The sequence below is a fragment of the Palaemon carinicauda genome, chromosome 21 (assembly GCF_036898095.1).
Source record: "Palaemon carinicauda isolate YSFRI2023 chromosome 21, ASM3689809v2, whole genome shotgun sequence".
NCBI lineage: Eukaryota > Metazoa > Arthropoda > Malacostraca > Decapoda > Palaemonidae > Palaemon > Palaemon carinicauda.
The window spans coordinates 122167168-122193782 of NC_090745.1; the positions used below are offsets into that span (position 1 = coordinate 122167168).

Here is a 26615-nt window from a genome sequence, read left to right on the forward strand (position 1 = left end):
AATCTAGGTGAAGAGATACTTATCTGTAGCCTATTGAGTAGGATTTGAATAGGATACCTATAAAGAGAGATCCATTGTGGTAGGATAAGTATGTTGCAAAAGTTCAAGTTTTTTTTTCTAGAGGTGGCTCGTGTGTCTCAGGCACTTAGATGTTTGTGTTTTCTTACATATTTAAAACTTAAAAAAAAACATTGTTACTTGTCAGACATTGTCAGTCTTTCAAAATGTTCATTTTATCAGTTTTATACTCACTGCATGATTTGATTCACATAAAGTGCTTGCCTCCTAACTATAGGGGTTAGTGATGTGCTTTGGTTGGCATTGTATAATGGAAGTCCATATGTCACTTATTTCAGGTCTTCTTTTGGAATAGCTAGCCACCACCAAAATAGAGAATTTAATAAGTAAATTGTACCCATTATTTGTAATAATTGAGGACTTTTTATTAGATAATTATATTAATTAATGAATTTATTTAATGTTCACAGGTCATTTTCAAGTCTTGCAAGTTAATACCAGTCATGATTGGATCAATTATCATTCTTGGGAAATCTTACAATTTCCTAGAAGTCTTAGCCTGCCTATGTATGTGCATTGGACTCACCTGGTTTACACTGGCAGATTCAACTGTCCAACCAACATTTTCCCTAACAGGTTTGTATTAAGACGTTTGTCTACGTATCTGCATGAGTAATCTCTGATTTTCAGCTGTACTGCATATGGAAGCCAGTACGATGTCATTCGGACAAGACATTGTATTGGCTTTGACAGAAAATATAATTCATTTATGTGCAGATTTATGTTGGGTGTTGAAGTACTTTAGCATTACAGGTAATTACTATGTCTCTTAACCCTTTTACCCCCAAAGGACTTACTGGTACGTTTCACAAAACTCATCCTTTTACCCCCATGGACGTACTGGTACGTCCTTGCAAAAAACTGCTATTTACATTTTTTTTTTGCATATTTTTGATAACTTTTCGAGAAACTTCAAGCATTTTCCAAGAGAATGAGACCAACCTGACCTCTCTATGACAAAAATTAAGGCTGTTAGAGCAATTTGAAAAAAAATATACTGCAAAATGTGCTTGAAAATAAATAACCCGGGGGGTTAAGGGTTGGAAAGTTCCATATAGCCTGGGGGTAAAAGGGTTAATAGTGATCTCTACAGTACATCACAGCCAATTGAGTTCATATTGTAATCCTTAGCCATTCATTTCTACTCTTTCTACAATTTTACGGTTTTGTTTTTCAGGAGTAATGTTAGTGAGTATGGCATTACTTTGCGATGCCATTATTGGCAATGTTCAAGAAGGAGCCATGAAGAAATACAATGAGGGCACAACCCATGTAGTTTTTTATTCCTACAGTATTGGGTTTGTTATTATTTTTATTGGCCTTCTCCTAAGTGACCAGCTAATATCTGCAATTTCATTTGCTGCCATGGTGAGTGAATACTGTTAATTTATCAGTGTTACATAAAAGGCTTTTCCTAAATTTGAATACAGTAGATGAAGAGTTATTGTATAGTTTTGGTATTATGTTTTTCCACTCGTGCACAAGTGGCTCCTATTTTATTATGGAAGGCATTCCTCAAGGTGGTATTTGGAGATCTCCGTTTATTTTACAAAATAAATAGTGATGGGATTAGAGGTTAGAATTCTTTGTTGCTTTTAATCACTTGTTCTTATGGAAAATGTGGCTTCAAACATAATGCATCAGTTAGAAGTGTAACCATGACAGTGGAATTGAATAACTCTGAAATCCAAAAAATTCCTTGAACCATAACATCCAAGACTATAATTGTGCATAACTAACTGAACCGACAATAGAGTAATTAGTATATCCCGTACCTCGTTCAAAATTACATCTTAACGTTCATAGTTAGTGCTGTCCCATTGATTGCAAGTCTGAATATTTGAACATATCCTATAGTTCGCATTACCTCCCAACTCTGGAAGGCTATATTAACTATCCATACCGAATGCTTTATTTCTGGCTTTTTAAATTTTCTATTTTCATGAACATCCCCTGATGTTCAAATTGCTGCTTCTCCAGAAGCTGGGCTTAATTGACACTTAATTTTCCAACTTTCTTTGGCCTCCATAAAAACATGCTCTTAACGGTAGTTTGTTCCGTAACTGAAATACAAACCACGCTATTTAATATGGGTATTACTTTCGGCGTAGCTGAAATGACGAGCCATTAGAATTTTAACTAGGGTTTAGGGTAGCTTGCTACCCCTCCCCCCCTCACACACCTGTGATTAGCTCACTTTGATTTTGGCTCGGGTGACGATCAGACGTGTCTGCTCCCACCCTCGCTTACTTGACAGCCTTTGATCTTTGTTTTTGCTTTTTCTTTTATATAGTGTCTTTGGAAGCTGGGCTCTACCATGCGGAAGTGTCCCGGCTTACCTGACCTCCCTTGCGGAACTTATATGTCGGCAGTGGACACAGACCCTCACACCTTGTGTCCTTTTTGTAGGGGCCAACGGTGTGAATGAAATAAAGTATGTGGTGAGTGTAGGGAGTGGTCTACCTCCCAGTGGGAGAAGTTTTCCCGGCGTCGGAAGAAGTCCAAACGGGATATTTTTCCTTCTGGGGTTTCCTTGAAGAGAGAAAATCCCAAGGACTCTTCTTCCATAGCCCGAACCTCCTCCGAAGCTCCCACTCGATCGATCTCTCCCGTGAGGCCGTCGAGTGGTAGCGTAGGCCGTACTTACGTTCACCAACCTCGGGGTTCGGGAGAGGGAGTTGCCTCCCATAGCGAGGCAGCTCCTCCTCCTCCCCCGGGGGAGGATATTTCTGATAACAATGTGTCTAACAATGATTTGTTACAGCTTTGGGCTTCCTTGGGGCTTCAGGGTTCGCCCTCCAAGGAAGCCTTGTTTGACATAATCAGGTTGGGGGCTGCTGTCAAACATTCGCCGACGGTAGCAGAGGTTGATCCTCTGTCTATCGTCGATGTTGTTGTGGCAGGGGCTTTTGACGAGTTAGGTCAAACCCCTGCTATGGTTCCTGATGTAGCTGAAGGCTTAGTTCCCCCCTCCGAACATCCTTCGAGGGAGGAGCTAAGTCCAACGGTCTCTCCTGCAGGTGATTGTCCCCCTCGGGGGAGTTCACTAACAGAGACTCCTCTTTGGAGGACTGCCGATGGTCTGCCTGCTGCCCCCAGAGGACGTATCAGACGGAAAGCTCGACCTCCTCTTTGCCGTAGAGGCCTTCCTTCTCTCCACAAGGGAGTTAGGAGGCGGTTCTTCGTCTTCGCAGTCCCCCGCAGAGGAGCCTCCTCGCCGTGCACCGACTGTTGCAGCTGCATCCCTGGACCTCTCTGCAGATTGTTCACGATCTCCTTCGCCTGCCAGACCTGCTGACCTCCCGTCTCCGTTCCTGGCCGCTGACACGCTGTGGGCGCCCACGCACCCCGTTATCCAATGGGCATCAGTCCCTTCGGGGCAAAAGGGGCGGTCTCACGTTGTGAGTAAGTCCCTTAAGTGCCAGGTATCCCCTGCACGCCAACGTTCTCCTGCATGCCCACGCGCAATGGCGCGCAAGCGCTCGCCTGCCGTTCCTAAGACATTACTTCAAAGACCTCCTGTTCCAGGGACAACACGCCAGCACTCTCCTGCTCGCCAGCGCTCACCTGCGCGCCAGCGATCTTCTCCTCGCCAGCGCCCACGATCTCCTGCGCGCCCACGATCTCCTGCACGCCCACGATCTTCTGCTCACCAGCACACTTCACCTACGCGCCAGCGTTCGCCTGCGTGCCAACGTTCGCCTGCGCGCCCACGATCTCCGGATTTGGAAGGAAGAATCTTTCTTCTCCTTCCCGTCAGCGATCTCCTACGCGCCTTTGGACCTCGCCTGCTCGTCAGCCCTCGCCTGCGCGCTGGCGCGCACCTGTTCCAGCTCCTTCTGTGCGCCCTCCTGCGCGCCCACGCGCTAGGGATATTTCCCCTGCGCGTGCGCGCACGCCTTCTAGAGCTCATCGAGATCATTGAGATCCTGCGCGCCCACGCGCAAGCGAGCAATCACCTCCGCGCGTGCAAGTGCTTGCACACCCTTCGGCGCAACCTCTGCTTTCGCCAGATCGCACACCTGCGCGCCACCGATCACCTGCGCGCCATCGCTCGCCAACGCTCCCACTCGTCCACGCGTCGTAGATCGCCTGCACGCCCATGCACCTGTGCTCAGTCACTCGCCTGCGCGCACTGCTCGCCATCGCCCACCTACACGCCATCGCTCGCCAGTGCGCCATCGCTCTCCTGCACGCCAGCGCTCTCCTGCACGCCAGCGCTCTCCTGCACGCCAGCGTTCGCCCGCGCCATCATCTCCGCACGCGCGCGAACCAAGGAAAATCCCATCACGCGAGCGCCAGCGCAATCCCCATCGGGATTCACAGCGCGAGCCCCCGCGCGAAGCTACAGGAACGAGAGCTTCCAGGTCGTCAATCAGCGCCCCCGCAGGAGGAGGGGAAAACTCCGGATAGGTACAGGAACCAACCTTCTTCTTCCCTTTCTTTTCAGGCAGGCCCAGTTGTAGTTTCTACTCCGAAGGATCGCCCGATTCCCTTCCCTCCAGAGGGAGTCTCTGCTGTCAGTAAGCAGCCATGGTTCGGGTTCCTTGTCAGAGCCGTCATGCAGGCTTTCAAACCTGCCTTCTCTGAGTTGGGCCTCAAATCAATGGCAGCTCCGACCCCACTGAAGAGGAAGAGAGGAGTAGAAGTCGTGGTAACTTCTCCCAGGGCCAAGCTGGCTCCCCGGAAGTCCTTGAGGAAGGCTCTTTCCCCCCCCAGACTTTCTACCCCTCTCCTGTGGACGAGGATTTTCCGTCCTCGGGAGTCTACCGAGGTGAGACGTTCTCCCATCGCACCATTGGGAGAAACCCCACCTCGTGCAGGAGAATCGTCCCGGGTTGGGGCGAAGAAGAGCCCACAGACGTCGTTGTTGGAGTCCTGTATTCCTCCCAGGAGGGAACCTAGGGACTCTTAAGACCATCACCAAGTCATCCTCAAGGATTCGACCAGAGCCAACAAGACCCGCAGAGAACATCCACGTGTCCCCCAAGAAGAGCCTTTGGGGACGGGAGACTTTGCTGCCAGTTCTCCAGGAGGGGAGCCACAGGAGTCAGAGCATGTCTTCTGGCAGGTTCTGACCCTGATGAGGCATCTCAACGGGTTCCCGGATCCTGAGATTCCTCCTCGAGAGGGCAAGGACACGGTCCTGGACCGAGTCTTTGGCACTCAAAAGCCCGCTAAGGCCAGTGCGGCTTTGCCCTGCTTCCAAGGGGTGAAGAGTGCCAGGGATAAGGTTGAGGGCCAGCTCTCCGAGCTCGCCGCCTCCAGCCGTTCCACTGCTGGCAACAAGCTCCTCCCTCCTCCTCATATCCACCATTCGGTGGAAGAGCACACCAAGGGAGTCCCTCTAGAGAGGCTCTCTAGCCGGCAAGTGTCTTTCTCGGCGACAGAGATCCCAAGTCAGGAGAAGGTTGCGAAGTGTGCCATGCAGGCTACTTTGTGGCTGGATGTCTGGCTGGGATCTCTTGGCATCCTGTTGCGATCCCAGGACCTATCTAAGGAGAGCACCAGGATGGACTTGGAGACCTTCCTCCTTTCGGGCACCCGCACCATTGAGTTTCTGGCCCACCAAGTCTCGAACTTGTGGGCCAACTCCATTCTGAAACGACGTGATGCGGTGGCAGAGAGGTTCCACACGAAGGTCCCAGCCGTCGAGGTCAGCAGGTTCAGACATTCTTCCATTTTGGGAAAGAATCTGTTTGAGCCTAAAGATGTGGAACAGGCAGTTGAGAGGTGGAGGAAGTCCAACCAGGACTCTCTCCTACATAGGGCTCTTACATAAAAGCCCTATAAACCTCCAGCACCTCAACAACCTCGACCATCCAAGACGACGAAACCGGCAGTGGCAGCAAAGGTAACCGTGTCGAAGCCCTTTCCTGTCAAAGACAAGAAAGGCAAAAAGTCCTCCAGGGGAGGGAAAAATCCCAGAGGGAGTGACCGAGGCCGCAAACGCTAGGATTGGCAATCCCCCTGCATGTCCACTAGTGGGGGGATGCCTACAAAGTTGCGCAATCAGGTGACAGCAACTCGGGGCCGATTCCTGGACGATTTCCGTAATCAGTCAGGGATATCACGTCCCGTTCACAACATCTCTACCTCCCCTGACAGCGGATCCAGTGTCGTTGAGCTCTCTTGCCATGGGATCGGCAAGGGGGCAAGCCCTCCGGGCAGAAGTCGACACCATGTTGAAGAAGGGCGCTCTCCAAGAGGTCGTCGACGGGTCCCCAGGCTTCTTCAGTCGACTCTTTCTTGTAAAGAAGGCGTCTGGAGGCTGGAGACCAGTCATCGACCTCTCAGCTCTGAACAAGTTTGTCAAGCAGACCCCGTTCAGCATGGAGATGGCAGACCTGGTCAGACTTGCAGTGAGACCGCAAGACTTCATGTGTACACTGGACCTGAATGACGCGTACTTCCAGATCCCAGTCCATCCGTCTTCAAGGAAGTACCTAAGATTCAGCCTAGACAACAAGATCTACCAGTTCAAGGTGCTGTGTTTTGGTCTCTCCACAGCACCTCAAGTTTTCACCAGTGTTTTCACCCTAATATCGTCGTGGGCGCACAGGATTGGCATCCGTCTTCTCCGTTATCTGGACGACTGGCTGATCCTAGCAGACTCGGAGTCGACCCTTCTTCGACACCAAGACAAGCTTCTGGGACTTTGCCAAGATCTAGGGATCATGGTAAATCTCGAGAATTCTTTTCTGCTTCCAACTCAGCGACTGGTATATCTAGGCATGGTATTGGACACCAATCTCCACAAAGCCTTCCCATCAGAGGACAGGATAGCAAGGCTGAGGAGGGTCGCAGATCCTTTCCTCAGACGAGAAGAACTCCCAGCCCAATCGTGGTTACGTCTCCTCGGTCACCTTTCTTCCCTGGCCCGTCTGGTTCCAAACGGTCGCCTCAGGATGAGATCCCTGCAATGGCGACTCAAGTCCCGGTGGAATCAAGGTTACGATTCCCCGGACGTCATGGTCCCTATGGGTCCTGCGGAACGGACGGACCTTCAGTGGTGGGTGACAGACGAGAACCTATGAAATGGAGTGGATCTTCTCGTCCTCCCCCCGGATTTGATGCTGTTTTCGGACGCCTCAAAGAAAGGGTGGGGGGCCCATGTTCTGGACCTCAGGCCTCTGGTCAGAATCAGAAAAGTGCCTCCACATAAATCTGCTAGAAATGAAGGCCGTATTCCTGGCACTTCAACAGTGCCAACAGTACCTGGAGGGTCATTCCGTGGTGGTGATGAGCGACAACACCACGTTAGTGGCTTACATCAACAAGCAGGGAGGTACCTTTTCAGAGCAGCTATCCCATGTGGTAATAGAGATACTGAGATGGACCGAAGTCCTCTCGATTCCACTATCAGCTCGTTTCATTCCAGGCAAGAGGAATGTGCTCGCCGACAGTCTGAGCAGGGCATCCCAGATAGTGAGTACTGAGTGGTCTTTGGATTGTCTAGTAGCCAACAAAGTCCTGACTCTGTGGGGTTCCCCGACGGTGGATCTGTTCGCGACAGCTTTGAATTTCAAGCTTCCGCTGTACTGCTCCCCAGTCCCGGACCCCAAGGCACTCTGGCAAGATGCCTTCCAACAACGGTGGAACAACATCGACGTATACGCCTTTCCCCCATGCTGTCTGATGAGGAGGGTACTCAACAAGACCAGAATATCGGTCAACCTTTCAATGACCTTGATAGCTCCGCTATGGCATCACGCAGAGTGGTTTCCGGACCTTCTGCAGCTCCTGACGGAACTCCCGAGAGAACTTCCTCCACGACACGAGCTACTCAAACAACCACACGCCAACATCTTCCACAAAGCCGTAGCTTCGCTTCGACTTCACGCCTGAAGACTATCCAGCATCTCCTCACTGAGAGAGGATTTCCGCAACAAGTTGCGAATAGGATGTCTGGACACCTGCGCAAGTCATCCGCAGGGGTCTACCAGGCGAAGTGGCGAGTCTTCTGTGGTTGGTGTCGTGGAAGGGGTATCTCTCCACTCGATGCCACTATTCCAGCAATAGCGTAGTTTCTTGTGTATTTGTGGGAAGAAATGCGCCTTTCAGTCTTGGCAGTGAAAGGCTATCGCTCAGCCTTCAGGCTCAAAGGAATGGACACTTCCTCTTCGCTGGAACTTTCTCTACTCATACGAAGTTATGAACTTACCTGCCCTCAGTCGGAAGTGAGACCTCCTCCATGGAACGTGGTTCGAGTTCTCAGGTCTCTTAAGAGACCTCCCTTCGAACCATTACGCCAGGCTTCTGATCGCCACCTGACCTGGAAGACGGTGTTCCTACTTGCTTTGGCCTCGGCCAAGCGAATCGGCAAACTTCATGGTCTCTCGTATGACATCGCCCATTCAAGGGGATGGGGGGAGGTAACGTTCAGATTTGGCCCTGAGTTTGTTGCTAAGACTCAAAATCAAGGAGTGCCGGACCCTCGGTTCAACTCTTTCCAGATTTTGAGTCTTCGTTCTGTAACAGATGACCCAGACCATCTCCTACTGTGCCCAGTGAGGAGTCTGAGGCTCTATCTTAAGAGAACAGCTGCAATTCGTCCTCGGGTGCAGGCATTGTTTGTGAGCACCGGAAGGACGAAGAGGAGGGTCACTATGAATACTATCTCAGCATGGAATCGCAGGGTTATCCATCATTCCCTGAATACCGACCCTCCTCCGTCACGTCGCCCTAGAGCACACGATGTCAGGGGCATTGCTACGTCCCTGGCCTTCAAGAAGAACTACTCAGTGACGCAGGTTTTACAAGCAGGGTTTGGAAGCGTCAGACGACCTTCACAGCCCACTACCTGCAAGACATGACCCACAGGAGGCTCGATACGTTTTCTATCGGCCTTGTGGTGGCTGTACAACAGCTGGTTTAAACCTCAGGCTCCTTAATGGACAAGTAGCAGAGGGTTGAGGGCATTGTTACCCGGTTTAAGTCTGCATGAAGGAAAAAGTATGCCTGGCCCTTATTCTTTTCTTCATTCTCCCCTCTCTTGGGGAAAGCAGCATCCTGGGTTCTCTGCACAGCTGACCTCAAACCACTGCAGGTAAACCATGTTTCCTTGTGTTCCTAGTAATAAGATAATACTGTCACGTCCCCATACCCTTACGAGGTGGTATTGGGAACGTCCTATCCTAGAATTCCATCTAAAGGACTTCAGGTCAACTTCCTAGGACGAGTCACACTTCATTCCTTGACACACAAGCTTACGTAGGCCGCGGTCCTTGCCTCGCAAGGCACTTGCGAGGTGCAGGGACTCCCTATCTTTGAGTACTAACACACTCAGATACTGAGTCCCCTGGCAAAAAGCCAAAAGCCAGTAATTGCTGGGACTTACCGCCCTAGCTAAGGGTTGAGTCACCCATATTAAATAGCGTGGTTTGTATTTCAGTTACGGAACAAATGACAAATTCGTAGATAATTTGTATTTTTCCTAACTATACAAACCTTAGCTATTTAATCAAACTTGCCTGCCAGCCCTGTCCCCTGGGAAGTCCTACCTCTAAGCAAAGTGAGCTAATCACAGGTGTGGGACGGGTAGCAAGCTACCCCTCCCTACCCCCTCGCTAACTAGCGAGGGGGTAGTAAACACTCGTTAAAATTCTAATGGCTCGTCATTTTAGCTACGCCAAAAGTAATAACCATATTAAATAGCTAAGGTTTGTATAGTTAGGAAAAATACAAATTATCTACAAATTTGTCATGTTGAGTAGGCTGACACGAGTCTTTTTGTAGTTTGTATGAGACATGTCTGTTTTGATGTTACTGGTTTTGAAATATTTTATTGTTAATTTTTTCTCATCGTTTACTAATTTCCTTATTTCCTTTCCTCTATGGGCTATTTTTCCCTGTTGGAGCCCTTGAGCTTACAGCATCTTGCTTTTCCAACTAGAGTTGTAGCTTGGCTAGTAATAATAATAATAAGTGGTAAGAGGCCCAAAACTGCTGCGTCGGATACCTTTTGTCTCCAGTTATCTCCGTAAATCTGTTGCATTCACACATTCTATAGATTGTTTACATACTGCACATTAAGATGCATTATTTTAATTTGAAATTGGTACAGTTGACCATTATCAAATATTATGTGGCATCTTTCCAGAAAGTAAAGTACTGAATTTCAATTCAGTACAGATCATTCACTCTTCACTTATACCATCCATGTTTGGAGTTAGCTTGTGCTACTTACATTGCAAAGTGGCAGATAAATATCCTTTCTAAATGGAATGTTACAAAGTCCAAACGCAATAGTTTTCCTCTTCCTGTGCTTTTCACAGTGAATACTATAGACTTCCTGGCAATCTTATAGATATTGTGCTCATACCCTGAAATTTGTTTTATTACAAGTTTTATAAAGACAATATATCTTTTTGTCTTGTTATAAATGAAGTTTTACAAACTTAAGAAAGCATGATACTTTTGCATCAATTTTTTCTTGCATTATGGATAAAAGTAAAATTATAAGTACAATGGCATCACAATAATCTAAGAAATTTTTCAATTGATCATTTATGTATTTACTGTACTGTAGTTTGTCAAGTTAGTTTTGTAAACTTGCTAGTTTTCAGGTTATTTGGTTTTTTTGAAGTTTGCTATTACCAATTATAGCTCTTATTAATTTATTGACTTACTTGTCAATTGATATTACCATTTTAATCTTTTGTATCGTATTTTTACTTTTATCTCCAGACCATTTTGAGTAGGAAAAGCAAATTATCGATGGTAAGAATTTAGCATTTAAACTGCAAATCATAGTGTCGGTATGTACAATGGTACAGTTACTTCCTGTAACTTTACAGTCACATTTCAATTTATTTTCTATTTCAGAATCCATGGTGTCGATATGTACAATGATACAGTTACTTCCTGTAACTTTACAGTTACATTTCAATGTATTTTCCATTTCAGAATCCATGGGAAGTTTATGGTCGAGGTGTAATGCTTTCTGCTGCTGGGTTTTGCGGTGTCCAAGTCGTCTTAACCTTTGTAACTTTATATGGTGCTTTAGTTGCTGTCACTGTGACTACATTCCGCAAGGCATTAACCATATGTCTCTCTTTTATGGTCTTCAGTAAACCTTTCACAATACAGTGAGTATCCTCTTGATTTACATTCTTTGCTACTTTTGTTTATTCAGTTTAATATATTTGTTTGCTAGTTGAAAGGTTAAAATAATTTGAATATCATTTAGCTCAAGTATGAATATAATATTTGCCTTAAAATGTATATCTATTGAATTCTTATATACTAATGTTTAAGCTAATATTTCACATGTAGTCAAAGATTTTCCTTTTTGGCAATGAATTTTATTTTAAAAACTTGAATGATATTCTTGTATAATATCATTTCTATGAAACTTAACCTGATATTCATATTGCTACTCTTGAAGTTGTGTAAATGATCTACCCTAAAATTAAAAATTCCCAATTTTTTTCCCCTCTACTTGAGTATCAAGTTAATTTGGAAGTTGATAGCAAGTCTAAGCATGGGTACATCATAGTTCTGATGTCTTTTCAATTCTCTTGTTGGTTTTATGAGCGCCTGTCGTTGGTGCTACCCGCGATCCAGATTGTATTTTACATTTGTAATTTTATTAACATGGAATGTAGTCTCCTGGAATTGCTATGAATGCATGCAAGAGTAGTTCAAGCCCACAGGATTGAGATTTAATATTTGTGAGGAATTTTTGCCTACTTGTATAGTGGATTTTATAAGCACTACAATCTTGTATAGTGGATTTTAGTGGATTTTATTATTTTTGCACCAAGTTTACATCATCAATTATTAATATTTAAAGCATTTTGGGGATAGATGGAAATTCTGTTTAATGTTTTCATTATTTAATTAACAGATTTTTCAGTTATAGGTTTAGAAGCAAAAACATTTTTGGCCACTTCTGTGGTTTTTTTTTGGGATTTAACTCTAAATTGGAATGAACTGGACGCGAGTTACCATAGAGTAGATTCTAATCGTCTAAACTTCTGAGCCATCCCACTGATCACGTTGAAATGATAGTTTCCGTAGCAGTTACTTTTGGTGCTAGCTACTCCTTTTCTTCTTGAAAGAGTCGGACGTTGACCTGCAAAAAAACACTTCTGCTCCCTGTAAAAGAAATCAAGAATTATTAGCGATTATTATCAGGAAATTTTTTTTTATAAAAATTAATATAATTTTAGAGGGCTAGGGAAAATATAAATGCTGTTTTAAAACTTATTTGAAAAAAATTTCAATACTGTACTTTTCAGTGGTCTTATTGTACATCTATGAGTTTTCAGGTATTCTTTCATTATAGGAGTGACGAATATTCAAGTTCCACTTGTTACTTTTATTGTTTCCAATTGCTTTGCATACTTTTTCCATGTGCCAAGCACATTGTAGGGCTAGGACTGCCAAACAAAGCTGGAGCCCATGGCATCATCCTCTTCAGGACCCAGGTAGTCCAATGGTTAACTTCTTCATCCCATCGGCTTGGCAAAGATGGAGGTTACAGCATTCTTCTCTTTAGGATCCATTTTGCCCACAGGTTATCCTCTTGTCCTACCTGCCTGGCAAAGCAGGAGACTACAGCATCCATCTCTTCATGATTCAGATGGCCCACAGCATCCTTCTCTTCAAGACACAGATGATCCACTTGTCAGCTTTCCCTTGGATCCATTTTGCCCACAGGTTATCCTCTTGTCCTACCTGCCTGGCAAAGCAGGAGACTACAGCATCCATCTCTTCATGATTCAGATGGCCCACAGCATCCTTCTCTTCAAGACACAGATGATCCACTTGTCAGCTTTCCCTTGTCCCACAAAGCAAGAGGCCAATGCATCCTTCCCTTCAGGACTCACATGGCCCATTGGTTAGCCTTCTTTTGTCCCACCGGCCTAGCAAAGTAGGGCTGTGGCATCCTTCTCTTCATGACCCACTGGTTATTCTGTGGATATTAGTTCTTGCTTCCCTTCCACCACTAAACCATCATGACGTTCCATAATGATGTTCATTTCTTTATGAAAGAACAGGGCTAGTTTCCAACACAAGTATGTACCGTAAGGAAAGTGCTTCGACTACTTACGGCTGTCTAGCAAAGCTGGAGAGGCTACGGCATCCTCTACAGTACCCAGTTGGCCCACTGGTTGGCCTCCTCTTAACCCACCTGATTGGCAAAGCTGGAGGCTATGGCATCCTCTAAAATACCCATTTGGCCCACTGGTTGGCCTCCTCTTAACCCACCTGATTGGCAAAGCTGGAGGCTATGGCATCCTCTAAAATACCCATTTGGCCCACTGGTTGGCCTCCTCTTAACCCACCTGCCTGGCAAGGCTGTGGGCTCTTCAGTTCCCAGTTGCCCCACTGGTTGGTCTCCGCTTCAGCTTTGCCAGGAAAGGCAAAGCTGGAGGCTATGGCATCCTCTTCATTACTCAGTTGGACCACTGACTAGCCTCCTCTTGACCCACCTGCCTGGCAAGGCTAGAGGCTATGGCATCCTCTTCAGTACCCATTTGGCCCGCTGGTTGGCCTCCTCTTCAGTTCCCAGTTGGCCCACTGGTTAGCCTCCTCTTGATCCACCTGCTTGGCAAACCTGGAGGCTATGGCATCCTCTTCAGTACCCAGTGGTCCACTGGTCTCCTCTCGACCCACCTGCTTGGCAAAGCTGGAGACTATGGCATCCTCTTCAGTACCCATTTGGCCCACTGGTTGGCCTCCTCTTCAGTACCCACTTGGCCCAGTGGTTAGCCTCTTCTTAACTCACCTGCCTGGCAAGGCTGGAGGCTATGGCATCCTCTTCAGTACCCAGTTGGGCAATGGTTGCTTCCCTTGTCACACCTGCCTCACAAAGCAGGAGGCCACAGCATCCTTCCCTTCAGGACTGATATGACCCATTGGTTAGCCTCTTTGTCCCACCTTACAAAGTGGGGCTGTGGCATCCTTCTCTTTATGACCCACTGGTTAGCCTCCCTTTCAAAGTGGGGCAGTGGCATCGGCATCCTTCTCTTCATGACCCACCTGCCTGGCAAGGTTGGAGGCTATGGCATACTCTTCAGTTCCCAAGTGGCTCACTGGTTAGCCTCCTCTTGATCCACCTGCCTGGAAAAGCTGGAGGCTATGGTATCCTCTTCAGTACCCAGTTGGCCCACTGGTGAGCCTCCTCTTGGCTCACCTGCCTGGCAAGGCTGGAGGCTATAGCATCCTCTTCAGTTCCCCGTTGATCGACTGGTTACCCTCCTCTTCAGCTTTGCCAGGCAAGGATGGAGCCATGGCATTCTCTCTTAAGTACCCAGTTGGCCCACTGGTTAGCCTCCTCTTAACCCACCTGCCTGGCAAGGCTGGAGGCTACGGCATCCTCTTCAGTTCCCAGTTGCCCCACTGGTTAGGCAAAACTGCAGGCTATGGCATCCTCTTCAGTACCCAGTTGGAACACCGGTTAGCCTCCTCTTAATCCACCTGCCTGGAAAAGCTGGAGGCTATGGTATCCTCTTCAGTTCCCAGTTGATCAACTGGTTAGCCTCCTCTTCAGGCAAAGCTGGAGGCTATGGCATCCTCTTCAGTTCCCAGTTGATCAACTGGTTAGCCTCCTCTTCGGGCAAAGCTGGAGGCTATGGTATCCTCTTCAGTACCCAGTTGGCCCACTGGTTAGCCTCCTCTTGGCCCTCCTGCCTGGCAAGGCTGGAGGCTATAGCATCCTCTTCAGTTCCCAGTTGATCAACTGGTTAGCCTCCTCTTCAGGCAAAGCTGGAGGCTATGGCATCCTCTTCAGTTCCCAGTTGATCAACTGGTTAGCCTCCTCTTCAGGCAAAGCTGGAGGCTATGGCATCCTCTTCAGTTCCCAGTTGATCAACTGGTTAGCCTCCTCTTCAGGCAAAGCTGGAGGCTATGGTATCCTCTTCAGTACCCAGTTGGCCCACTGGTTAGCCTCCTCTTGGCCCTCCTGCCTGGCAAGGCTGGAGGCTATAGCATCCTCTTCAGTTCCCAGTTGATCAACTGGTTAGCCTCCTCTTCAGGCAAAGCTGGAGGCTATGGCATCCTCTTCAGTTCCCAGTTGATCAACTGGTTAGCCTCCTCTTCAGGCAAAGCTGGAGGCTATGGCATCCTCTTCAGTTCCCAGTTGATCAACTGGTTAGCCTCCTCTTCAGGCAAAGCTGGAGGCTATGGCATCCTCTTCAGTTCCCAGTTGATCAACTGGTTAGCCTCCTCTTCAGGCAAAGCTGGAGGCTATGGCATCCTCTTCAGTACCCATTTGGCTCACTGGATGGCCTCCTCTTCAGCTTTACCAGGCAAGAATGGAGTCTATGGCATCCTCTTCAGTACCCATTTGGCTCACTGGATGGCCTCCTCTTCAGTTCCCAGTTGATCAACTGGTTAGCCTCCTCTTCAGGCAAAGCTGGAGGCTATGGCATCCTCTTCAGTTCCCAGTTGATCAACTGGTTAGCCTCCTCTTCAGGCAAAGCTGGAGGCTATGGCATCCTCTTCAGTACCCAGTTGGCCCACTGGTTAGCCTCCTCTTGGCCCTCCTGCCTGACAAGGCTGGAGGCTATAGCATCCTCTTCAGTTCCCAGTTGATCAACTGGTTAGCCTCCTCTTCAGGCAAAGCTGGAGGCTATGGTATCCTCTTCAGTACCCAGTTGGCCCACTGGTTAGCCTCCTCTTGGCCCTCCTGCCTGGCAAGGCTGGAGGCTATAGCATCCTCTTCAGTTCCCAGTTGATCAACTGGTTAGCCTCCTCTTCAGGCAAAGCTGGAGGCTATGGCATCCTCTTCAGTTCCCAGTTGATCAACTGGTTAGCCTCCTCTTCAGGCAAAGCTGGAGGCGATGGCATCCTCTTCAGTTCCCAGTTGATCAACTGGTTAGCCTCCTCTTCAGGCAAAGCTGGAGGCTATGGCATCCTCTTCAGTTCCCAGTTGATCAACTGGTTAGCCTCCTCTTCAGGCAAAGCTGGAGGCTATGGCATCCTCTTCAGTTCCCAGTTGATCAACTGGTTAGCCTCCTCTTCAGGCAAAGCTGGAGGCTATGGCATCCTCTTCAGTTCCCAGTTGATCAACTGGTTAGCCTCCTCTTCAGGCAAAGCTGGAGGCTATGGCATCCTCTTCAGTACCCAGTTGGCCCACTGGTTAGCCTCCTCTTGGCCCTCCTGCCTGACAAGGCTGGAGGCTATAGCATCCTCTTCAGTTCCCAGTTGATCAACTGGTTAGCCTCCTCTTCAGGCAAAGCTGGAGGCTATGGTATCCTCTTCAGTACCCAGTTGGCCCACTGGTTAGCCTCCTCTTGGCCCTCCTGCCTGGCAAGGCTGGAGGCTATAGCATCCTCTTCAGTTCCCAGTTGATCAACTGGTTAGCCTCCTCTTCAGGCAAAGCTGGAGGCTATGGCATCCTCTTCAGTTCCCAGTTGATCAACTGGTTAGCCTCCTCTTCAGGCAAAGCTGGAGGCGATGGCATCCTCTTCAGTTCCCAGTTGATCAACTGGTTAGCCTCCTCTTCAGGCAAAGCTGGAGGCTATGGCATCCTCTTCAGTTCCCAGTTGATCAACTGGTTAGCCTCCTCTTCAGGCAAAGCTGGAGGCGATGGCATCCTCTTCAGTTCCCAGTTGATCAACTGGTTAGCCTCCTCTTCAGGCAAAGCTGGAGGCTATGGCATCCTCTTCAGTACCCATTTGGCTCACTGGATGGCCTCCTCTTCAGCTTTACCAGGCAAGAATGGAGTCTATGGCATCCTCTTCAGTACCCATTTGGCTCACTGGATGGCCTCCTCTTCAGCTTTACCAGGTAAGGCAAAGCTGGAGGCTATGGCATCCTCTTCAGTACCTAGTTGGCCCACTGGTTACTTCCCTTGTCCCACCCTGCCTCACAAAGCAAGGGGCCACTGCATCCTTCCCTTCCAGACTTATATGGCTTATTGGTTAGCCTCCTTTAGTACCACCTGCCTTGCAAAGCCAGAGGCTATGACATCTTTTTATTCAGGACCCATTTGGCACACAATTTAGCCTCCTCTTCTCCCAAAAGCCTAGCAAAGTGGGTCTGTGGCACCCTTCTCTTCGTGACCCAGTGGTTACTCTTCAGGCTTATCTTCCTCCACTTCACCATGATGATGTTCATTTCCCTATGAAGGAACAGGGTTAAGATTCCAACAAAAGTATGTACCATAAGGAAAATGCCTCGTCTATTTACGCCTGTCTAGCAAAGCTGGAGAGGCTACGGTATCCTCTTCAGTACCCAGTTGGCCACTGGTTAGGTTCATCTTCAGCTTTGCCAGACTAGGCAATGCTGGAGGCTATGGCATCTTCTTCAGTACCCAGTTGGTCCACTGTTTAGCCTCCTCTTGACCCACTTGCCTGGCAAGGCTGGAGGGTATGGCATCTTCTTCAGTTCCCAGTTGGCCCACTGGTTCCTCTTTACCCACCTGCCTAGAAAAGCTGGAGGCTATGGCATTCTCTTCAGTACACAGTTGGGCACTGGTTGCTTCCCTTGTCACACCTGCCTCACAAAGCAGGAGGACACTGCATCCTTCCCTTCAGGATTGATGTGGCCCATTAGTTAGCCTCTTTTTGTCCCACCTTACAAAGTGGGGCTGTGGCATCCTCCTCTTCATGACCCACTGGTTAGCCTCCTCTTGACCTACCTGCCCGGCAAAGCTGGAGACTAGGGCATCCTTTTCAGTACCCAGTTGAGCCACTGGTTAGCATCCTCTTGACCCACCTGCCTAGCAAAGCTGGAGGCTCGGCAACTTTCTCTCCAGGACCCAGTTAGCTTCCTGTTGCCTGACAAAGATGTAGGTTTTGTCATCCTCTTCAGTACCCAGTTGACCCACTGTATAGCCTTCTCTTGACCCACCTGCCTGGCTAAGCTGGAGGCTATGGCATCTTCTTCAGTTCCCAATTGTCCCACTGGTAAGCCTCCTCTTGACCCACCTGCCTGGAAAAGCTGGAGGCTATGGCATCCTCTTCAGTACCCAGTTGACTCACTGGTTAGCCTAGCCTCCTCTTGACCCACCTGGCAGGCAAGGCTGAAGGCTATGGTATCTTCTAGTTGACCCACTGGTTAGCCTCCTCTTTACCCACCTGCCTGGCAAAGCTGGAGGCTATGGCATCCTCTTCAATACCCAGTAGGCCCACTGGTTAGCCTCACTGGTTAGCCTCCTCTTGACCCACCTAGCAGGCAAGGTTGGAGGTTATGGTATCTCCTTCAGTACCCAGTTGGCCCACTGGTTAGCCTCCTCTTGTGCCACATGCATGACAAAGCGGAAGGTTATGACATCTTTCTCATCAGGACCCAGTTGGCACAGTAGCTCTTCTCTTGTACCACCTACCCGGCAAAGTGGAATGCTATGGCATCCTCTTTAGGACCCCCGGGGTCCTTTGGTTAGCTTCTTGTCCCATCAGCCTTTCAAAGCAGATGGCCACAGCATCCTACTCTTCAGGACTTATATGTACCAATGTTTAGCCTCCTTTTGTCCCACTTCCTGGCAAAGGAGGAGGCTTTAACATACTTCTCTTCAGAACCCAGTTGGCACACTATAGTACCCCTCCTCTTATCCCTCCTGTCTGGCAAAGAGGGAGGTTACAGAATCCTTCTCTTCAGGACACAGTAGGCCCAAATTATCCCATTTGCCTGGCAAAGTGGATGGCTGCATCTTCCTTTTCTTTGGGAACTAACTGGTCCACTGGTTAGCCTCCTCTTGTCTCACCTGCCTGGCAAAGCAAGAGGCTATGGCATCTATCTCTTCAGGACCCAGTTGCCATACTAGTTAGCCTACTATTGTCCCACCTTCCTAGCAAATTGGGAGGCTACAACAAGCCTAGGAGAATGGGGCCATGGCATCTTTCTCTTCAGGACCCAGGTTACCCACTGGTTAATAGTTCTAGCTTGCCTTCATCAACTCCATCATGCCATTCATTTCCTCGTGTAGGAACAGGGCTAAGTTTCCAACACCAGTACAATCTTCCTCTCCAGGGTCCAATTGGCCCACTGGTTAGCCTCGTCTTGTCCCATCTGCCTATCAAATTGAGAGGCTACAGCATCCTCTTCTTCAGGACCCATTTACTCTAGCTGTCTTTATTGATGTCAGGTTGGTATCCTCTTCTGCTGCGATACGTTTTTGTAACATTTACTTCTTTCAAAGAAATTGCTTCAGCTTCACTTTTGTTAAAGATAAAAAGATAAGAGTTATTTATGCAGGTTCATAGAATTTTTCACAAACTGGATATAATTCTTGCACATCTTTAATACAGTACTGTTTTTAAAGCTGGAGAAGAAAAACAGCTGGAGACATTAGATATCTGTCTAATATACCACTATAATAAATTTTCTACAATATTAATAAAGATATGAAGATAAGTAAAAACTTAATTTACAATGACTGTTCCATAGATATAAACCTTTTAAAAGTAAGATTACTGTCATCTTCCAACCCCTGCATTTATCAAGTAACTTCCATTTAAATAAAATCTAGGAATTAACTATTGTCAGGGTCTTGGAATTAAACCTAAAACAGGTCACAAAAAAACAATCTCCTGAAGTTAAACCACATTCCAAATAGTGTCTCCCTACCATTGCATTCTAATTGATAAGTTTATATAATGAAGGTCTCAAAAGGCCTTAAGAGTTCTCTAACATTTTGGTCATTTTCATAAAATAGGTCTTGCCTTTCACTAGCTATGGTTTTGTCGGCTTAGCTATTCAATAAATTTTTGTATGCCCTTTCCAGTGATTTCAATACAGTATCATGTAAAAATTGGAGGATTTTAACCTTCATTTTTCAGTTTTTAAAAACTACTATACTGTCCATTATAATTTGAATTAATATTGATTTTATTTCTTTTCCAGTTACATATGGGGAGGCATCCTAGTAGTATTCGGAATTTATCTCAATATCTATGCTAAGAAAAAATTTGGATCACTTTCTTTAGTTGTATCCGTACAACAATTGTATCTTCGTGTTCAGCGAATGTTTGCGCCAAAAATAATTGCTCCTAAAATAAGCAGTATTAAAGATAGTGACAAAATACTGTTGGAAGTTTAGCTGGTACTAAACATATTGCTGTGATGTTCAAATAATTTAATATTTTTATGAATGATTTTGTTACTAGTGCATTTTTGTCATCAAATGATTTTGTTACTAGTGCATCATTGTCATCAGTCATTTTTTAGTAAATTTTAAATTCATTATAAGTTTCTTTAATATTTACCTATTATAAATGTTACTACCCACATTACAATATACAGATTTATTTTAGTAGACAAATATCTCGTGTAGCAAAATGCAAAATGCACTACAATTGGCAAGGAGTGTGAAATTTCCACTTAGTGGTAGCCAAAATGTATCTTGCTAAAAACCATGCGTTGCATCTATATTTTTTTCTGAGACTGCGTTGGTGTTCTTAATAACTTAATACTAAATTTTTTACTTAGTCTCTCAAGGTTCATATTTTAATAAATCAATATTTAGGTCTTTTCTCTACAGTATTTGTACTAATAAGTCAATATTTAGGTCTTTTCTCTATTTGTACTATAAGTCAATATTTAGGTCTTTTATTTTCTCTATTTGTACTAATAAGTCAATATTTAGGTATTTTCTCTATTTGTACTAAGTCAATATTTAGGTCTTTTCTCTATTTGTACTAATAAGTCAATATTTAGGTCTCTTCTCTATTTGCACTGTAAAATTTTCAAAACAGTTCAGATATGTCAGTTTGAATATATTTCATTTCCTTGGATGTGGTTATAATTTTTAGGTTAAATTCAATTATTTAACATTTACAAAACATGTGTGATGGATTGAAGTGTTCTCATTTTATTAATTGCATATTGTAGGTTGCACTTTAGCTAGTTATAGATATATCTGGGTAGTGAAATTCATAGGATATTCCTATTAACTCTAACCTCTGCAAAAGCAGACAAAAACAGTATTACACTCATTCATAATCATAATTTCAAGTCATTCCTGGACAAAAGCTTAGATTTACGACAGGAAGACTGCTTAAAAGGCTTTTCCCGACCCGAGATTGGCAGGCAAGCACATTGCATGAGAATGCTTCAGTGCTTGCTCCTTTTGTAAAAGGAAATACTGTTACTGTACATTCATCTGGTTGAATATTGAAAGGCTAACCTATTCAAATATGTAAAGAAGTACAGTCCAGGTGTCTATGCCATCAACTTGTGTTGAAGAGATCTGTTGGGCTCAGTCAGATACATGCTTCTCATTCCTAATATGATATATTGTATATATACTTAGGTAAATTTGAGCCATAAGGTCCAGCACTGGGGCATGAGAAACCATTTACCACACTTGTGCAAATGGGGAAAACACGAAGTTGCAGTATGAAATAAGTTTAGAGGTTGTACAGGAAGTGGGAATGGAGGTACTGTACAGCTCAAAGCTACAAAAACTAATTACAGCCAAGTGTCAAAGAATGCTGCAAAGACCCAGATGCAATACATACATTACAATGCTTGAAGACATCCTTCACAGGCAGGTTATTTAGGATTCATAAAAAGTGAATTGAATTTAACCTGCCGATTCACAAGTTTTCAAACCACTGAATGAATCTTGGTGCTTTCAGGAATAAAAGTAACCCTTTGTTAATGTGGTAACTTGAAAATCAAAGGGCAGACCTACAGTAAGTTTTTAGTGGTCAAAACCTTCTCAGCCAGTCAACTCGGGCAAAGCTATAAAAACTTAGAAAATGTTAAGATGGCTCCTGTGATATCTTAACACACCTTCCTCTTTCTCCTATCAGTAGGCTTGTAGAATTAACAGCATTCATCGATATTCCAGTGGAAGTGGTCTTATTACTTCCAAAGAGAACCTTCAAGGAGAATATTTCCGTTTAATTGACATATCTTGCAAGATATGGCTAAAATATTTACTTGCCTCAGTGAGTTCAGGTACTCTTAAACACTTTAAAGACATTCAAATCATCAGTTCATATCAATATTTATACCTCTTATTTTCTTCCATTTCTAGACTATTTGCTAACTTATCTTGGCATTCTCTCTTATTTTTTTTGCATGATTTTATTTCTAAAATGTTTTAAACAATTTTCTATATGCCATATTGCAATTATAAAAAAAATGTCTTGGGTCATTCTTTTTAGAGCCAGAGTATTGGTATAGAAGATTTGCTGATACGCTGAGAATAAAAATGTTCATTGAAGAGCACTGGTGTTTTTATCCCTGTTAGTATTAAGCATCCCAAACAGACAATATTGTCAAACTTTTTACTAATGTATGTGGATGCAGACAATTTTTTTTAATACTTGTAAAAACAATTCATAGAAGGGAGATCAAGCTAACACTATATTTCTCAAATCTTGGCAATGATTATGGTTTTCAATTAATATAAAATACAATTATTTTAATGGCTCATTAAATAGAATTCCCACAATATGTACATTCTGATGTCTTGAAGCCGAAAGAAGTAGAATGGCTAGAAATGACTTGTCGTTATCATGCCTCGTGACTTTACCCCAGCTTGTTTGGGCAGATTATCATGAAAATATTCATTCAATATCGATTAATATTCACAAATTCAGGTTATTGTTCAATAATGAATATTTCCAAATGATTGCTTATTCTATGGATGCTTATTAGTCAACTGTTGTGCAGGTCTCAACAGCTATTCTAGTTATAAAACTTTTCCTGAGAACAGTGTTGCTGTATCCAAGATCAGTACAAATGTTCAAGCACTTGGTGCCCTACTCATAGAGCTTATTGACTGTTACTGTAGCACTGAGAACCAGTCCTACCACTCATTATTCCTGCTATTTCTGAGGCATCAATATTTGGCAAAGTCTGCCACTCATTATTCCTGCTATTTCTAAGGCATCAAAAATTGGCAAAGTCTGACACTCATTATCCCTGCTATTTCTGAGGGATAAAAAATTGGCAAAATCTGCCACTCATTTTTCCTGCTATTTCTGAGGCATCAAAAATTGGCAAAGTCTGCCACTCATTATTCCTGCTATTTCTGAGTCACCAATAACTGGCAGAGTCTGCCACTCATTATAACTTCTATTTCTGAGGCATCAAAAACTAGCAAAGTCTGCCACTCATTATTCCTGCTATTTCCGAGGCATCAAAAATTGGCAAAGTCTGCCACTCATTATTCCTGCTGTTTCTGAGTCACCAATAACTGGCAGAGTCTGCCACTCATTATAACTGCTATTTCTGAGGCATCAAAAACTAGCAAAGTCTGCCACTCATTATTCCTGCTATTTCCGAGGCATCAAAAATTGGCAAAGTCTGCCACTCATTATTCCTGCTGTTTCTGAGTCACCAATAACTGGCAGAGTCTGCCACTCATTATAACTGCTATTTCTGAGGCATCAAAAACTAGCAAAGTCTGCCACTCATTATTCCTGCTATTTCCGAGGCATCAAAAATTGGCAAAGTCTGCCACTCATTATTCCTGCTGTTTCTGAGTTACCAATAACTGGCAGAGTCTGCCACTCATTATAACTGCTATTTCTGAGGCATCAAAAACTAGCAAAGTCTGCCACTCATTATTCCTGCTATTTCCGAGGCATCAAAAATTGGCAAAGTCTGCCACTCATTATTCCTGCTGTTTCTGAGTCACCAATAACTGGCAGAGTCTGCCACTCATTATAACTGCTATTTCTGAGGCATCAAAAACTAGCAAAGTCTGCCACTCATTATTCCTGCTATTTCCGAGGCATCAAAAATTGGCAAAGTCTGCCACTCATTATTTCTGCTATTTCTGAGGCATCAAAAATTGCCAAAGTCTAGCACTCATTATTCCTGCTATTTCTGAGGCATAAAAAATTGGCAGCCCACTCTAAGCGTTACCTCTTGTACATTAATTCATCCTTGGGTATTTCGGAGAAAATTAAATTTGTATCGCTTACATTTAAGACCTTCAAGAGCAACAAGAAAGAACAATATACATTACATGCACACAATGTATTTTGCCATCAAGTAAAAACTTCACAGGCAGTAAAACTAATATTCATACAGTGATTTCTCACATATCCACACTATTATTGCAAAGAGGTTGGTTTGATTAAGGTCAAAGTGCGAATGAGCCAAGTAACATGAGTTAGGTTACTTCCATATCATTCCTAATAATGTTCTAGGTAAAAATACACTTAGGTTATATTAATACACTACATAAAATCCAAAGGAAGTAGCAGACATTACAAACAAAACATTACGGAATTGTTACGAGCAGAACAATTAGAATCTATACATCGATCCCACTAAGTCGGGTTATTTATTCCCATTCTCAATTCAGTACTGGCTCTTGCTTAAACTGGGCTTTTATTAGCTATTTTGGATACAAGAGGGCTCACTGTAGTGCTTAAGCCAAGAAATATTTACCGAATCAAGAATAGCACTACATTTTATATAAAGCCATAGAATTACAACTAGCATCCTTAAATACTTGCAATTTTAGGCATTTAATGAATAAATTCAGTTAAAATTAAAAGAAACTGATCCCTAAATGCTAATGACTACTGAAAGAAAGTACAGTAATAGAAATGGTGTGGAGTTTCAAGGCTTAATTCCTGAATAAAGAACAAATGAGTTGGTAATTTGACAAGTGACCCTACAAATTAATAGAAAACAGAGCACGAAATTGGAACCTTATACAATCAAGACTTTGGTAGGCTAATGTTGTGTTTTCTTAATTATAGTTTTTAAAAAATTCCGACTTTAAATCGTTACCATTTATAAACACACAACTCCTTAAACATACCTGGACTTGGACTAGGAGGTTTTTACTAGTTCATGGTTCATCGTTGTTCGTTTAAGACCCCTTGCATTTAGTAAGACACGAGGTCTTGCACAAGGACACCCCGTAAGAGAGATGCTTCAGTCTGACAGGGATATTTCAAGTCACTCTTATGCCAAATAATCTGGAAAATGGGATTATATTTACTAGTGGTTTTTTGACACTTAAAAATATAGTAACTATAAGTTAGTTTTTGATCGTAACTTTTTCAAATTCCTTTTTGAGAAATGTATCACTTCTTTTAAATTTTTATGGTATCACTTTTCAGAATATATTGATCATTATTAACAAATACTCTCAGAAATACATAAAACAAATTTTCAAAATGGAAGAATTTCTATTATCTCTTGTAAACAATTACCTAATTCGAAAGTGGCAAATCTGTACAAAAACTAACATGACAAAATATCATAATCCAGATACAATAAATTTGGTATCATATTCATAAAATTAAAGTACAGGAAGACTACTGCACTTTTCAAACCTGAGGATACTGTAACATAACATATGGAATAAAAGGAAGCCAGGTGAACTCTAACATTTTCAAGAAACTTTTACAAAAGTAACAACCTATGTGCAATAAATTATTTTTTAAAAAGTGCAAACAGACAACGATCGAAAAAATAACTTCTCCCAACTTTGTTGGCGGAGGTATCAAATCAGCAACTTTTAAATCCATTTTATTCTGTAAAAAAAAATAACTGCAAGCATTCTTAATACATATGTAGGCTCCCTCACAAGTAACTAATAGCAGTCCATCGATACTGATGAAAATATTTAAAGTTCCTCACTGGTGTTAGAAAAACCAGCAGGCTAAATACAATGTAGATTGGGGGTGTAGTTTATGAGTTAGATGCCCAAGTTAATGAGTTGGACAGATTAATGTAAAATCCGAATAGGAAATCAAGAGTACCGATGTGGTAATGTTCCTGACTGGGGTTCGAGTATCGTTCAAACTCATTATTTTTTTGGTTGCTGCAACCTCGCCATCCTTGTGGCCCTCCTTGTTCCTAGCTTTGGTGGAGAGGGGGCTAGGGCGCTGATCATATGTATATATGGTCAGTCTCTAGGGCATTGTCCTGCTTGATAGGGCAATGTCACTGTCCCTTTGCCTCTGTCATTCATGAGCAATCTTTAATCCTTTAAACCAAAGTGTCCACAGGGAATCGAGACTTCCTTTTCTGTCCTGTGAGAGCACTACGGTGCTACCTTAAGAAGACCTGGCTGTTCAGCTCAAGGAACCACTCATCTCCTTGTGTAAGTATGACTAAACTTAAAATTGATGATGAATTTCCATTCTGTTCTCAAGTGCAACAGAAGGAAAACTCTGCAGTTGCCCTATTAAGTAACAGTTATGAGGCTGGACATAAAAATACAAGAGAAGTGGGAACAATTAAAGCCAGATAAAAAGTGGATGAAACAAGAGGGAAAACGGTGAATTAATTTAGATTTGTTTGCCACGTTTTCCTACTAAATTTCATTTATCATTCACGAGCATTCAAAACATGTGACGTGTGGAAAATTTTGCCATTGTTTGGGATGAGAGAATGAGAGAGTGAGAGAGAGAGAGAGAGAGAGAGAGAGAGAGAGAGAGAGAGAGAGAGAGAGAGAGAGAGAGAGAGAGATTTGGACTAAACGGTCCAGTGCTCTCATCATGAGGCGCAAAATGTTCAAATGTTTTTACAGTGATTCCGAAGAGCCGCTGCAGACCCCTTTAATAATCCCTAAATTGCACCTCATGAGATACACAAATGATACAGACACCACAAGAGGTGTTGTGGTGGCCGATGTGGTAATGTTCCCGACTGGT

General features: G+C 44.3%; 1 protein-coding gene and 1 long non-coding RNA gene across 4 annotated transcripts in view; one reads left to right on the forward strand and one right to left on the reverse strand.

Moving 5' to 3' along the window:
* Papst2 (PAPS transporter 2) overlaps positions 1–20217 on the forward strand; it is a 199073-nt gene extending 178856 nt beyond the window's left edge. For all 3 annotated transcript variants that reach the window (XM_068345350.1, XM_068345349.1, XM_068345348.1), the window contains exons 5-8: positions 489–654; positions 1256–1446; positions 10987–11168; positions 19879–20217. In XM_068345350.1, the coding sequence (XP_068201451.1) occupies positions 489–654; positions 1256–1446; positions 10987–11168; positions 19879–20074 (735 nt within the window). In that variant the 3' untranslated portion in view covers positions 20075–20217. The remainder of the gene's footprint in view (positions 1–488; positions 655–1255; positions 1447–10986; positions 11169–19878) is intronic.
* The window catches only part of LOC137615462 (uncharacterized), a 32071-nt gene continuing 17295 nt past the window's right edge, over positions 11840–26615 (reverse strand). The window contains exons 2-3 of the long non-coding RNA XR_011039246.1: positions 24770–24929; positions 11840–12180 (exon numbers count right to left, since the gene is read on the reverse strand). This is a non-coding gene — a long non-coding RNA (uncharacterized lncRNA). The remainder of the gene's footprint in view (positions 12181–24769; positions 24930–26615) is intronic.